Source organism: Hippocampus guttulatus, chromosome 6, assembly GCF_054856545.1.
Source record: "Hippocampus guttulatus isolate MCC_2025c chromosome 6, RoL_Hgut_1.0, whole genome shotgun sequence".
Taxonomy (NCBI): Eukaryota; Metazoa; Chordata; class Actinopteri; order Syngnathiformes; family Syngnathidae; genus Hippocampus; species Hippocampus guttulatus.
The window spans coordinates 10,230,460-10,243,987 of record NC_141266.1 but is presented as its reverse complement, the minus strand read 5'-3'; the positions used below and the strand labels follow the sequence as shown (position 1 = coordinate 10,243,987).

The following is a 13,528-nucleotide window of genomic DNA, read 5'->3' as shown; positions in this document are numbered from 1 at the left end:
ATCCAGTGTTATGACGGAATATTTTCCTCTTGGGAGGGGACAGTGTGCAGAGACGACTGACATCAAAAAACACTGAAACTGTGCTAACTTACTGGCCTTGTTTTTAAGATAATGTTGTCCTGCCGTGACATAAAAGCGGAAAATCTTCATTCAATTTAGCTGCCACATCATGGGTGGAGAAAATAGGTGGGTACGGAGAGGCGGGGGAGATTATTATGTACCCATACTGTTATGTCACAATCCCACAAAATTCAGAAGAGCTTTGTCAGGAAGACATTTTCATAAAAGTTAGACAGCTAATAGAATTTAATAAACTTTAATTAACAGGCACTGCACAGACCAAAATATTGCTATTTATTGAAAAATGTCCACAATATAAAGAGTGATGACATCCGATATCTAAAACAAAATACATTTCAATTTACAATTTTACAAACAAACATGACTTGTCTAAATTGTTTCTTTCATCTTTTATTCTTGGCATCGATAATGTAATTTGTCTTGGATGCTGTCTTATTTTCTTGCTGGTGTGTGTGTGTGTGTGTGTGTGTGTGTGTTTGTTTCCCCCAGTTACACTTCCTCAGTGGATGTGCCGGAAGGACGGCAGGGCTTGTTGGGAGGAGAATCAGCAAAAACATCATCCTCCATACCTTCTTCAATCGGCTTCATTTTTGCAGAGTCCTTGACAACTGGTGATTTTTCTAGACAGAGACAACAACACAAAAAATCGTATTTTGATATTAAAACATAATTTACCATTTGTTGCAAGAGCATGACATCTTAGAACAACACAAAACAAGGTAACCCCTTGTCAACACACCAAATAATTCACATTTCAGTGGATTAATATTGACAATGTGTCCACTTCTCGATCTTGGAACATTCTGTTTGATTCATCAATTAACATATTTTCCTCATTACAACGTTAAGAGCCTTTGTGATAAACAAAAAGAGCTCTTCAGTCGTAAAAAGGCTTTTGAAGGGCAATAATCCTCTGTGCTTTTTGACAGAGTGGCTTCACTTGAAACAAATATTTGGTTTAATGTGTGTAAGTGCATAAAAAAGTGCATAATGTATCCATTTAAAAAAATGAGAGGAAAATTGCGGATATCAAAATTTACCCTAAGTGTGTGGATCGCCAGGGCGTGTGGATACAGACATCTGTTTATCGCACAATGCACTACTTTCACGTTAACCCACAATAGTCATAAGTGCCGTTGTTTATATTGCTTTGATTTATATATTTATGCCTTTTTTATACAGTCTATTTTCGGTGCCTTATCTTTAGCTTTGTGTATTTTAATGCACAGCATGTTTGCACTGAGGATTGAGAGGAAAGAAATTTAATCTGTGCTGTATGTTGCACATTGAGCTTATTTGACAATAAAGATGACCTTGACCTTGGTTTTAGCCACCCCTGGCCACCACGTAGACCCACCCCTGAATATTAGTCGGTCTGTTGGTAAACAAAATTGCAAAGTTAGAGGTAATGAAAATAAGCACAAAATGACAAGAATACAGAACAATATTAGGGATTCGGAAGAAGTAATGAATAAATGACTGAGCTAAAAACAAATTGTGGTGGAGGGGGTGGGGGAATTGTGGGGGAGGGGGGCGGGGATAATCAGGGCAAACATTTAGGAAAACATTGTTTAATTCGGTATCTCTTATTAATTCAAACACTTAAATTGTATAATATGACTTACAGAGACTGATTTTTTTTTTTCGAAGCGGAATATCTTCGATTAGCCATATTCTATGTCTCTGGTGGTGTCCCATGAACACCTCACTGTGACTTACGGAGGGAGGATCCAGTAGATCCTCCTCTTAGGATCTGATTAAGGACATCATCACTGTCACTGGTGCTGGCCATGCTGTTCCGCATTTGCATCATAGATAGCTGGGAACAGAGACTGGGCTGGCGGTCCATCTTCTTCACTGCCTGGGAACCAACAAAATAATCATTTTATCATCTGCCATACAATGTTGAATTGTTCCCAATATTATTGTACCGACCTTGTCACTGAGTGTGGGGTCATTGAGAGAGTAGAGCTTGTTGGTAATGTCTTTACCAATGAGGTACCTAAACACCTCATTAAGGAATGTATCTGATTCCAGGAAGTAGGTGAGTCTCTCCCGAGACCAACACAGAAATTTGCAGTCGTCCTCTGCCATAATGGTTACCTATTAGTCATATTATAGAAAGAACGGAACAATTCATAAATGTTTCACCCATTCTTAATTTAGATGGAAAGAGGAACACAAATCAAAGAACTTCATTCATCACTCGTTATTATAAACACATTTGTTCCTTAACATTCGCTTTCAGCATTGTTGAGAAGTGACAGTTTCACCAAAGTTTCTGTGAAAGAACAATTGAGACTTGAACCTGAGCAATATATATTATATTTTTATATATTTTTATATATATATATATTTTTTTGCAAGGATATATGTCATAATAATGCGTTTGTATATGTATGTACAGTTTATAACCAACAGATATGGCTCTCCAACTTTGTCATGGCACACATGAGCAAAAGATCATTCACATCAGAATCACACCTAGGCAATTTCGGATGTTTCATTAATCTGCCATGCATGTTTTTGAAATGTGGGGGTAAACCGGATAACCCACAGAAAACCCAAGCAGGCACGGGGAGAACATGCAAACTACTCCGCTGGAATCGAACCCTGCACTGCTGCACTGCGAAGCAGACGTACTAACCAGTCGAACACCATGTATATAACTGAAGGAAATAGAACATTTAGAATACTGACAAGTTGCACTGTTTATATAGAGGACAATACCGGTACATCTTATGTGTTTTTCATACTACATAAGTGAAGGGTTAGACTTAAAGGTAAAATCGGTTGGCACTTTTATTATAAATAATGTAATATAGACTTGAAAAAATGTGTTATTGGTAATTGTACCCATGTTTATTGACTTTTTTATGTACATCATATCAAAATGAAAAATATGGAATACCTGGAACTTCTCTCCTCTGTGCATTAAAGTGGACCGAAACTCTGGGGAATCAATAAATGCATTGGTGTAGATGTTGTGAAGAAAATGCCCTCGATAGGATACTTCCATCCTGTTACACGGAAAGTTAAGGTCAGAATGAATACTAAAAACTAAAAAGACAGTACAAAACTATGTTTAGCTTACCCCGTTTCCTTCTAAATATATTCATAAACATGTTCAAAGGAAGTGTTTTTATTCTTTCTTAAATATCTGTTTGATCTCTTACTACTTCAGTAAGGTTAAGACACCCAAGTCAGCCATGAAACGGTACATACTTCCCTCTGAGAAGAATGCTGAGTCGTTCGTCCACAGAGGTCTTGTCCTCTGCGGCATAGGCCTGCCCTTTCTTCAGAGCCTGTATGGTGCAGAACTGACCCGTGAGTCGCTGAAACAGAGCCTCATTGACATGTAGGGGTTCAAACATCCGCTTATACACGGACCTCAACTCCCTGTCGATCTTAATCTGAGAAAGCAGAAAAACAGTCTACATTTATTCTTTGCATAACAAGGTCTTATCAAAGTGACAGAAATATATAGCATAATCACATCCAAGAGTCAAGAAAGGCGTTTTGGCTGAGGAGGAAAGGTTTCGTAATGGATTGTTGAGTTCTGGTCTGATTCTGTCACTTGGTACATTACTTCCCCCAAATCCCCCAGAGGTACCTTTCTGTTTTATCAACCTGGGATCAGATTACTTCAAGACAGAAAGAAATTCAGGAGGATCTGTGACCTCCTTCCCAGACAATGCAAAAAATGGAGCCTAAATCTCAGCATGAACAAAGACACACTTCCCACCCCAACTGAAGTTTTCAGGAAACAGCAACATATAACTCACCGGCCTACGTTTGTACAAGAGAAACAACAAGTGCATGAAGTTGACCACCAGGAAAACCACATTCCAAACCATCACGTCCATGTTACACCTGTACAAAGTTGCCCAAGCAATGAAGAAGCCACATCCTGTCAGGGCGCAAGAAACACAGTTTAAGGATATAGGGACATAGCACATTTAAAAATCAAATATCTATACAAAATGAACACTGGCTATGAAATCCCGCTATCCAATATTGTGTTCTTTTTATTTTCTCTTTCACTTACTCGATCCCTATTTCAATCCCTCTGAGACATGGCTCTTTGAATAGACTTTATAAATAAATGACCATTTCCCATGAATCTTGCTGCTTCCTGTCTCTTGTCTGGTTCCAAGTGGAAGATAAACATGCGGTAAATAAATCTTCCAGCTGCCATTATATTCTTTCTTTATCTCTCCTTTGTTGAAAGTTTACCCAAGGTACCATTAATGCAGAACTTGGGGAAAAAAGAATCAAACAAAGGCATCTTACAGCTGTAGCATTCCAATGAGTATGCCACCAGAAGGCGGCGCTCCAGACAGACCTGTCGCGAGAAGAAGGCGAAGCAGGATCATGTGCAGACCAAGCGTGGTGGGGATGACCAGGCCCATCAGCAGAGACATGTTGCCTAGGTGGAAGAGAAGATGGTGGGCCTGCTCCCACTCCTGGCAAGCAGTAGCATTGGGCTCCACAGATGAGTATATAGGGGTGGCTGAGTGGAATGGGGGTGGTGTTGTAAAGAGGAGGGGAGAGGACGGCCCAGGGGTCAAGGACATCCTGCTGCACGGTCACCTTGGAGTAGAGGGCAAAATCCTATGCCAGTGGAAGCGAAAAATCACTTAGGGTTCCAACATTGAGCATTGCCACAGTGGATTTCTTTTCAAATAACTTTCAGAAAGAGGGTATTTTATCTGGGATGTCAGGAATGCTGAAAAATCAAAGTTGCCAACATTTGCATTTTAATGACAGTTCTTTTGTTCTGAATGCACAGTGTTAACATTTATGTCATCTTCTTCTGAGGTTAATACAGTACAGTGAACTGATCATGTTTCCCTTTCTGAAGTACGACACAAAAAGTACACCACAAACACAAAGGAGTAAAATTTACATTGCAGAGTGACATTGAATACGCATTTTACCACTGTGAAATGTTCACAGAAATGTGTTTGAAAGTAAATCATTCTAAATGGATGCAATTATCAACCAAACACAAAAAGTAAATTATGTCCTGTATATGTCTACAAGTGCCGTTTAACATTCATGTGTGAAATTATTTCCGACTGATGTAAGTTGGGTTTGTTTTAAAACGTACGTGGATGTTCTTTCATTTAGAGTTAAGTTCAAATAGGGATAGCTGAACGCATGTGCAGGAAGTGCCAATATTTGTCAGTCTGCACTGAAAAGAAATATGATTGAACATCTCACAATGTTTTGGTATCTTTCCCGAAGATGGACAACAGTAATTTCCCGGTGTTGTCAGATGCTGTGCATGATCTTAGCTCGAGCTGATGTGGCCGATACTGTGGAAGAGCTGCTTTTAAAAATAGATCCGTGCGAACATGCTCAGTTTCCATTGTGAAATCTGTCACACATACAACTTTCTGAGTTTGTGCTGAGAAAGTAAAAAATGTATTTGTTACTCACCGATTCAGCGACTTGGTTATTTGTGAGGAGCAACGATGGAGGATAGACTTCTTTGAAAGACGACGTCAAACGAAGAGCGAGCTGCAGAGCATTTGCAGAACACTCTGATGGGAGTGTGGTAGGGGGTGGCTGGGCTGGGGTGTGGGGTGGGGTAGGGGGTTGGGGTGTCTGGTGCCTGCATGATGTACGTCGCACATTCCACTGGGTTGACAGGCAGAGACTAAAATGGACAAGGAGCGCATATGCGGTGACTGAAAATTCGCCAGGGGGAGCCAGAATACATTTAAACATAAATTTTGGGGGGGAAAACTGATACTGTACACAGTTAGATGGTCCTCCATTCGAAAATCCCACACTGACATTATATATTATATGTATATATATATATATATATATATATATATATATATATATATGATTGAACATCATATATATATATGATGTTCCAACATCCACAAACGGCAACTGCTGTCACAACTTGAGATTGATGAGGTACAACGCAGGTTCCATGGTGAAGGGCCCCAGGCTGCCAGATCAGAGGAGGAGGTCATACCAGAGATTGGGAGGCAAGCCCCAATGAATGAAATGCTGAGTGAGGCAGCAACTGACCTGAAAGCTAAGATCATGGCGAGAATGAAAGCTGGGCAACCTAGAAACCGATTACATCGTCTATGTGAAGTACCACCTGAAAGTCTCATGGAAAGTGTGAATGCAGCACTGAGGGCGATCCTACCGTAACGATCACGGAAACCAATGAGCTGATATACGCTTCAGGATCAGTGATCCTAGAGATGCTTGGCTATAAGAGCAACCATGGAAGCCATGAGATACGTTACCCACCATGGAAAAGACGGTTGGAGGCTAAGATCAAGGCGGCTCGGAAAGATGGGAGTCAATTGACGGAGGCCCAGAGAGGTGTGATGAAAAGGCCGATACCCGAGAGGTACATCCAGATGACCATACCTGCACTCGAAACTGCCAAACAAAGGCTCCAAGCCTTGTCCAGCCGCCTAAAGCGGTACACGAAAGAGAATGATGCCAGACGAATAAACAGGCTGTTTGCAACACAACCTGCGAAAGTGTACGCTCAGTGGCAGGGTCCTAACAACAGAGCTGATCACCAAGACTGGAAACTGAAAGGTACTGGAAAGGGATATGGGAGAAGGAGGTTGCACATAACAGCAGTGCACAATGGCTGGTGACCCTGAGAGAGGAGCACAGCAACCTCCCTGAACAGAACCCAGTTACCATAACAGTAGCAGACATACAGGAAAGAGTCTCAGATATGAAGAACTGGACAGCACCAGGCCCGGACATGGTCCACACCTACTGGCTAAAGAAACTCACAGCACTCCATGAGCGCCTAGCAGCACAAATGAACCAGCTGCTGAGGGATGGGACTCACCCAGGATGGCTAACCGAAGGGCGAACGATCCTGATCATGAACGATCCCTCAAAGGGTGCAGTCCCATCCAACTATTGGCCAATAACCTGTCTCTCCACAACATGGAAGCTCATGTCAGGCATCATTGCGGCTAAGATAAGTGGACACATGGATCAATACATGAGCGAAGCACAGAAGGGCATTGGTAGAGATACCAGAGGAGCCAAACATCAGCTCCTGGTTGACAGAACAGTCGCACAAGACTGCAGGTCCCGACGTACCAAACTGTGCACAGCCTGGATTGATTACAAGAAAGCCTATGACTCGATGCCACATACATGGATCACTGAATGCTTGGAGTTGTATAAGGTGAACAGGACCCTAAGAGCCTTCGTTGCGAACTCGATGAGGATGTGGAAAACCACACTTGAAGCCAATGGCAAGCCACTTACCCAAGTGTCCATCAAATGTGGCATATATCAAGGTGATGCACTCTCCCCACTGCTGTTCTGCATAGGACTGAACCCCCTAAGCCAAGTAATCACCAAGACAGGCTATGGATACCACCTCAGAAATGGAGCTACAATCAGTCACCTCCTCTACATGGATGACATAAAGCTGTATGCTAAGAGCGAAAGGGACATAGACTCCCTGATCCACACAACCAGGATCTACAGCAGCGACATCGGGATGTCATTCGGGCTTGAGAAATGTAGTCGGATGGTGACTAAGAGAGGAAAGGTAGTCCGCACTGAAGGGGTCTCACTCCCTGAAGGAACAATAGCAGACATTGAGGACAGCTACAAGTACCTCGGTATACCACAAGCCAATGGCAACCTTGAACTGGCAACAAGGAAAGCGGCTATGGCCAAATACCTCCACCGAGTGAGGCAAGTCCTAAGAAGCCAGCTCAATGGCAAGAATAAGACCCGGGCAATAAACAGCTATGCCCTGCCAGTGATCAGATACCCTGCAGGAATAATAAGGTGGCCAAAGGAAGAGATTCAGACCACGGACGTTAAGACCCGAAAGCTCCTAACCATGTACGGAGGGTTCCATCCCAAATCCAGCACCCTGAGACTGTACACAAGCCGAAAGGAAGGAGGCCGGGGACTAGTGAGTGTGAGAGCCACTGTCCAGGATGAAACATCGAAGCTCCATGAATACATCAAGGAGAAGGCTCCAACGGATGACGTACTCAGAGAATGTCTCAGACAATGGGGAATAGAAGATGAGGCGCTGGAAGAGGGACCATCATGGGAGGACAAGCCCCTACACGGGATGTACCACCGGACCATAACTGAAGTGGCCGATCTCAAGAAGTCCTATCAGTGGCTAGAGAGGGCTGGCCTGAAGGACAGCACAGAGGCACTCATCCTGGCTGCTCAGGAGCAGGCCCTGAGCACCAGAGCCATTGAGGCCCAGATATACCACACCAGACAAGACCCAAGGTGTAGGTTGTGCAAAGAGGCACCTGAGACGATCCAACACATAACTGCAGGGTGTAAGATGCTGGCAGGGAAAGCCTACATGGAACGCCATAACCAGGTGGCTGGCATAGTCTACCGAAACATCTGTGCGGAGTATGGACTGGAAACCCCAAGGTCAAAATGGGAAACACCTCCGAAGGTGGTGGAGAATGACAGAGCGAAGATCCTGTGGGACTTCCAGATCCAGACTGACAAGATGGTAATGGCGAACCAACCAGATACCGTGATCATAGATAAAGGGCAGAGGAAAGCCGTTGTAGTGGATGAAGCGGTCCCAAGTGATGGAAACATCAGAAAGAAGGAACACGAGAAACTCGAGAAATACCAAGGGCTCAGAGAGGAGCTGGAGAGAGCCTGGAAGGTAAAGGTGACAGTCGTGCCTGTGGTGGTCAGAGCACTCGGGGCAGTAACCCCCAAACTAGATGAGTGGTTGCAACAGATCCCGGGAACAACATCGGACATCTCAGTCCAGAAATGTGCAGTGCTGGGAACAGCAAGGATACTGCGCAGAACCCTCAAGCTTCCTGGCCTCTGGTAGAGGACCCGAGCTGAATGAGGGACGGACACCACCCGAGGGGGGGTGAGACGAGGATTTATATATATATATATATATATATATATATATATGGGCTAAGTTGGCGGCATGGGTTAAAACTGGTGACCCATTCACAAAGCAGATGCGAAACTAAACTGACCCATGTGCTAAATGCTACATTTAGCATAAATACAAAATAAAAAAATACAGTCCACCTTGGCAGATATGTGGCAGAGTAGACAATGGTCATTCTTGACGATAAGGATGTATGCCTCAAGTGGACAACACGTACCACATGTGGCCCATTTTTGTTCAATGTATTTGGGCCAGTTTGGGTTGTAATATGGCAAAGTCAAGAACAGGTGATGTGGATGTGAGCAGACAGTGGGCTTAGTAGCTGAAGAAAGTAAAGCACCCTAATTATCATATTTTCTTAGTTATAAAACACAATTTTGTGCCAACAATTGTGTTCAACATTGTTAAGTGCATACTGTACATGGCTTTAAGGTTTTAACCGATATTTCATTATATTGCAGAGATCATAAAAGTGGAAGTCAACCCCCCAAAATTCTTGACAATAAGTTCTATGCAGCCCTATTTGTCTAAACACGACATTCTGATTAATATTGCATTTGTGGAATTGGGGTTAAGCAGAGAAAATTCACCCGTTTTTGTCCATATAAGGAGGCAGCCTTTTTGCGACTTAGTGTCGACTGAAAATGACAGCGCAGTTGCTCGAGACTCAGGTAGCAACCAATCATGGCTCAGCTTCAGAAAACAGGTGAACCGTCACTGATGCAATACAAAACGTCTTTATTTATATAGGGCTTAAAAAAACAATAATAAAACATGGGTATCATAACGAACACAATACAATTACATTAAATTATGCATTTTGTATTGATTTCGTATAGTTCTCTCACCATATTGTAACAGGCTCATATAACATGGGCTTCGGACATTTTTACCAAATCGAACCAAAGGACTTGAAGCATATCTGACATCACTTTGTAAGCTTTTCTTTTCAATGCTAAAAACAACCATAGAGCACATACTCAAAATAATCATTAGTTTATCACATTGAAAAACAATGAACAAAAGCAGTCAAATAAGCTCACTCACAGTATGGATCGGTTTCTGTTTTGGTGGTGTTGTTTTTACATAATGTTAAAACAACACATAAACAAAGGTAATTATTGGCAAAGGTTACAATTACCGGCAAGTACGAAAATGATTAGAAGTGCACAAAGTTTCTTCTGTTTGTAAGTATCTGATTTGTATTGATGAACCCAAAAATTCATAAACAAAAACACTCGTCCTTCTTCAAAGAGTGCTTTCAGGGAAATACTGCCGCGTAATGAATAACTGTGGTCATGTCGAGACTTCTCATCAAAAAAACAAATATTCACCTTAAAACCACAGCTCAAAAAAAAAAAGCGATGGTACACTCGCTTGAAAAAATGAGCGAACCTAGATCTCCAAGACTGCTAGCATTAGCACTGAAGTGATAAATCCCATTTTGATCCCATTATGCGAGACATTATGTTGCCTACTCTACATTCAGAGTTATTTATTTAAAATTAAGAAAATGGATGAAAACAAGATGGTTGAAGCAGACAATTACCTCTTCCTATTCTCAATGAGGAAACTGTCTGGCCTGCATGAGTGTTTGTGTGGTCAAGCAGACATTTCAACCTGCACTGGAACTTTCATTGGGACTTCTAATTCGGTCCCTGGCATGTGACAGTAACTTGGTAAGCGCAGATCATAGCGATGTCCGGAGCAGTTGAATGCGCTGTCGTTCAGTGAGTATAGCTTCTCTGCAATGTCATTCCGCACAACCAGAGCAAAGATCCTGGCTATGTAGCGGTGTTTAGCAAAAAGAAGATAGAGCTTCTTCCTCCTCCATGACACATATGTACACGGGTTATCAGCTGACAGGGTGACCTAAAGACAGAGAAATACACGGTGACTGATTGCAATGTGATTGCGACGTGAAAGGTTGGCACCAGTCAAATTTCTGACACAGAATACAGAGTGGCAGTGATGACATTACGACTTAACCGCAACTTATATGATTTTGCATGTGTACGTGAATGGGAGGTGACCTGGAATACACCCTCTTCTGATGGTCTGAGAGAGTCCCATTCTGGTGAATCCAGAAACTGGAATGGGTAGATGTAGTGCAGAAACTCGCCGTGAACAGTCACTCGGATTCTGTAGGACAACACAAAGATTTCGGATAAATTGATATTTTTCGACAACATTTCTGCCACTTCTCAAACAAATGTAATTACAGCCGTTTTTGTGGCCTATTTGATATTTTTCAATACAGAAGTCAATCCCAGATGTATGGTGAGACTGACACCCTGTCTAGACTGATCAGCAGTCAATTGCAAAGCAATTGTCAAAGGAAATTGACTAGGAAGCAAATCTTGCTCTTCTTGAAGGCGGACATTGCCTCACACTTACGAAAGGGAGTCTCCCAGACAAAGCTCAGTTGAGACTACGAATTTGCAAAGTCAACGATTTCGAGAATCATTCGTAATGTCAACAAAATCATGGCAGAGTTCGAGGCCAACAGATTGAAAGATTATTGTAAATGACTTCGGAATCCAGAACGACATCCAGAACTAGAGAAGGCACTTTTCATTTGTTGACTGAATGTTTTCAGAGATGAAATCGGAATGCTACAGTTGTTCGTTTTATACATCTATCTTCTCATCCGCTGATCCTTAAAAGTGTCGCGGGGTGCTGGAGCCAATCCTAGCTGACTTTGGGCAGGAGGCGAGGTACACCCTAAACTGGTTGCCAATCAATCACAGTGCACACGTAAGACAAACAACCATTTGCGCTCACAATCACACCTAGGGACAATTTAAAGTGCCCAATCATCCTGCCATGCATGTTTTTGGAATGTGGGCGGAAACCAGAGTACCCGGAGAAAACCCATGCTGGCACGGGGAGAACATGCAAACTTCACACAGGAAGGCCGGAGCCGGAATCGAATGTTAACATGTTTTGGAACTGGACTGAGGACACAAATGATCTTTAAATACCAGGAGTGGCATAATCAGGCAACATAATCCAATAATAAACAATGTCAGATGACGCAATTCTGCATTCATGACAGGAAAAAAAAACTTGGTGTAGTTAATTGTAAATTGTAACAGCGCCCATTGTATTGCATGAATTACAACATTATTGGTTTTAGACTCAGAGGTTTAGTCTATTTTCTTCCGTCACCTACAGTTCAATTATTCTGCAGGTGCTTCTGCTCTGTCATCATTTTGAATTGCATACAGTTAAGGGGTGTTTTAAGCGTGTTTTGAACCTTTAATTCATTATGTGATTTGATGTAATATTGTAATTGGACAGTTTGTTGTCTGTATATTTCTTTTCATTTTTTTAATCTTTGTCTTACTTGGCTGCATGCTGCCAGATGAACAGTAGAAAAGAGAATATGTTCTCCATTTTCTTACCTGTATAAATGAACGTTAAATTAATACAGTGAATAAAGTAAATGTTTAACCCTTGTAATGAATTCACATCAACCCAATTTTATCCATGACATGATCATAACATCAAGTATGGTCCGTTTGCATTCTCAAGAAAATAAATTGCTCATAAACGAGTAGTTTTCAAATGTGCAGATTCATGACGTCAAAAGTTTCATGTATCACCTGCCGGACATGAGCAAGGATAATTTATCGATGGAGGTCTTTCCTTCTATGGCGAAGAAGTGATCCTTCTCTATGGTGTGGATATTTCTGTCACAGCAGGAAACGATTTTCCCAAATTGTGAGCGTGAAACTCCGATCTTCTTAAACATGCACATATAGAGCTCCTGGAAGTCTCTTTCGAATGAGACGTTCCTGATTCTGCAGGCAGCACGGAGAAACTGGCCCAGACACACAGCGAACAGCGCCAAACACCACAGGAACGCGTCGATGGTGCACGAGTCCGACCAAGCCCAGAGAGTGGCGCAGAAGAAGCCCAGAGTCAAGAAGGTGAACATGTAGAACCGTCCGAAAACACCGCTACCACCCATGAAGCCGAGGAGAAGGAAGATGTTGGCGAGCTGGAACACCGAACTCTCGGAGTCCTCTCTCCATTTGTCACATAACGGGTATTCGCGCTGTTCGGGCTCCACGGTCAAGTTCGTAGCTTTAAAGTCCGGAGGCTCCATCTTTTCAAAAGTGATGATATCAACTATTGACGCATGACAGCGTCAACGCCAAGTGTCCCGCGGAGCCAGACAAGCGAGAATCACGCACAGCAAGGCAGATAAACTCAGAGTCGACACCTGTCGGTGTCAAAACAGCGGAATTTGACAACGGCAAAACCGGAAATTGGTTAAATGGGAAAACAATAAAAAGGATATTATTATACTACACCAGGTTGGGCAGATGTGACTTAGACTTTCCATTGGAAGCATGAAAAAACGGCAAATTTATTTGGGCTTAATAAAAGTGTTTATTTATCCAGTTTACTCTGCAAAATATTTTCTGGTTTGTTTTTTTGTTTTACAATTAATTAATCTTCTTTCTACCCACAATCTTGCTGCTGTAGACTGTAAATTTCCCCAGTGTG

The 13,528-nt window shown here is 42.3% G+C and overlaps 2 protein-coding genes across 2 annotated transcripts; both read right to left on the bottom strand.

Moving 5' to 3' along the window:
- Positions 1-337: 337 nt before the first annotated feature.
- popdc1 (popeye domain cAMP effector 1) lies at positions 338-5,649 on the bottom strand. Its single transcript, XM_086114691.1, has 8 exons — positions 5,527-5,649; positions 4,427-4,695; positions 3,867-3,991; positions 3,307-3,494; positions 2,993-3,101; positions 2,017-2,184; positions 1,801-1,942; positions 338-701 (listed from the first exon to the last, which is right to left on the bottom strand). The coding sequence occupies exons 2-8, from the start codon at positions 4,656-4,658 to the stop codon at positions 571-573; spliced, it is 1,095 nt and encodes a 364-aa protein (XP_085970817.1). The 5' UTR covers positions 4,659-4,695; positions 5,527-5,649; the 3' UTR covers positions 338-570.
- A 4,193-nt stretch (positions 5,650-9,842) lies between these two features.
- On the bottom strand, positions 9,843-13,232 carry popdc3 (popeye domain cAMP effector 3). Its single transcript, XM_086114692.1, has 3 exons — positions 12,619-13,232; positions 11,044-11,152; positions 9,843-10,882 (listed from the first exon to the last, which is right to left on the bottom strand). Exons 1-3 carry the CDS (start codon positions 13,122-13,124, stop codon positions 10,613-10,615), a joined length of 885 nt encoding a protein of 294 aa, XP_085970818.1. The 5' UTR covers positions 13,125-13,232; the 3' UTR covers positions 9,843-10,612.
- Between the last annotated feature and the right edge of the window lie 296 nt (positions 13,233-13,528).

Bases quoted from the DNA above. Each gene is read 5' to 3' on its own strand.
- popdc1 (XM_086114691.1), bottom strand. From the start codon at position 4,658: ATGTCCTTGACCCCTGGGCCGTCCTCTCCCCTCCTCTTTACAACACCA. The intron at 3,495-3,866 runs GTGAGTTATATG...CTGCTTTCTCAG, and splicing joins TCTTGTACAAACGTAGGCCG to ATTAAGATCGACAGGGAGTT. The intron at 2,185-2,992 runs GTATTCCATATT...TATGACTAATAG, and splicing joins ACAGAGGAGAGAAGTTCCAG to GTAACCATTATGGCAGAGGA.
- popdc3 (XM_086114692.1), bottom strand. From the start codon at position 13,124: ATGGAGCCTCCGGACTTTAAAGCTACGAACTTGACCGTGGAGCCCGAA. The intron at 11,153-12,618 runs GTGATACATGAA...GTTGTCCTACAG, and splicing joins TCCTTGCTCATGTCCGGCAG to AATCCGAGTGACTGTTCACG. The intron at 10,883-11,043 runs GTCACCTCCCAT...CTCTGTCTTTAG, and splicing joins CAGAAGAGGGTGTATTCCAG to GTCACCCTGTCAGCTGATAA.